The following is a 1,388-nucleotide window of genomic DNA, read 5'->3' as shown; positions in this document are numbered from 1 at the left end:
AGTTCCTTTTGGCGTCACTTATTCCTCGTGACTCACAGTGAAACCAGCAGCCACATTACTGCTTTCGCCCCAAGTTTTCCCCTTAATTTTTCCTTGCACCATGAATACAGTTGTCGCTTTCTTGGTTTCATTCTCTGTCGTTGCTGTTTCGGTGACAACTGATCCGTGTGCCCAGATGTGCCACGATCTCGGCGATAGTACGGCATGTGCTAGTTCTGGGAAAGGTTCCTATTGCAAGTTTTGGCAGCGTCCAGCGGTCTGTTATGGATTCAAGCGCAGGAAGGATAACACTTTATGCTACGTTACAGGAGTCTCCGACGACGCCAACTGTTCTGGTGCCCCTGTTGCTTGTCCGAGCGGTCCTCCCTTCACCACTGCCGTTCCTTCCACCCCTCGTCCAACACATGTACCTACTACAGAGCCTCCCTGCTCCCCTACCACTACCCGCACCAGTACTACGGTCAATCCGTGCGACATCACTACTACTAAGGCTGCTCCTCGCACCAGTACTACGGTCAATCCCTGCGACATCACTACTACTAAGGCTGCTCCTCGCACCAGTACTACGGTCAATCCCTGCGACATCACTACTACTAAGGCCGCTCCCCGCACCAGTACTACTGTCAATCCGTGCGACATCACTACTACTAAGGCCGCTCCCCGCACCAGTACTACTGTCAATCCGTGCGACATAACTACTACTACTACTACTACTACTACTACTACTACTACTACTACTACTACTACTACTACTACTACTACTACTAAGGCCGCTCCCCGCACCAGTACTACTGTCAATCCGTGCGACATCACTACTACTACTAAGGCCGCTCCCCGCACCAATACTACTGTCAATCCCTGCGACATTACTACTACTACTAAGGCCGCTCCCCACACCACTAATACTATCGTCACTACCAAAAGTCCGACGGTCATTGAGGGTCATTTTTGCGGGAGTGTGATGCTCCAGTCGTTCGTCGTTATCTTGGAGAACGGACACTTGGTAATCGATATGTTATCCCTGTCAATGCATGGCAGATGTGATTATCGAGTTGATGGTTCTCACGTTGTTCTCTTCAATCTTGACGGCGTCCTCAAAGGCATGATGAGTCGCACAGAGATTAGTAGGTTTGACTTAACCATCCTGGATGAGAACAGGATACATTTCAGCGCTGGGGCTTTTTTGGAGACCACGGTCGAACGTTGCTAGTTCGTCTATATATCTCGGATTTCAAAGCTGAACGTTGCTAGTTAGGCTATATATCTCTAATACTCTATCAACCGATTACTCGGACTTTTTCACCCAACCATACTGTTGTGTATGTTACTCAACCGCACTCAGCATAAACGCAATAATAACAACTGAAACACTCAAGGGTCATCAATGG

The 1,388-nt window shown here is 48.8% G+C and overlaps 1 protein-coding gene across 1 annotated transcript; it reads left to right on the top strand.

Moving 5' to 3' along the window:
* Positions 1 to 100: 100 nt before the first annotated feature.
* Pmar_PMAR028371 (conserved hypothetical protein) lies at positions 101 to 668 on the top strand (the record flags this gene model as incomplete). The annotated part of the gene is made up of 1 exon (XM_002767870.1): positions 101 to 668. A coding segment is annotated over one exon (568 nt), but the record flags the coding sequence as incomplete, so codon positions are not given.
* Positions 669 to 1,388: the final 720 nt, after the last annotated feature.

This window comes from Perkinsus marinus (assembly GCF_000006405.1).
Source record: "Perkinsus marinus ATCC 50983 genomic scaffold scf_1104296969670, whole genome shotgun sequence".
Taxonomy (NCBI): domain Eukaryota; phylum Perkinsozoa; order Perkinsida; family Perkinsidae; genus Perkinsus; species Perkinsus marinus.
The sequence above is the reverse complement of the archived record's forward strand: the minus strand, read 5'-3'. Positions and strand labels throughout refer to the sequence as shown.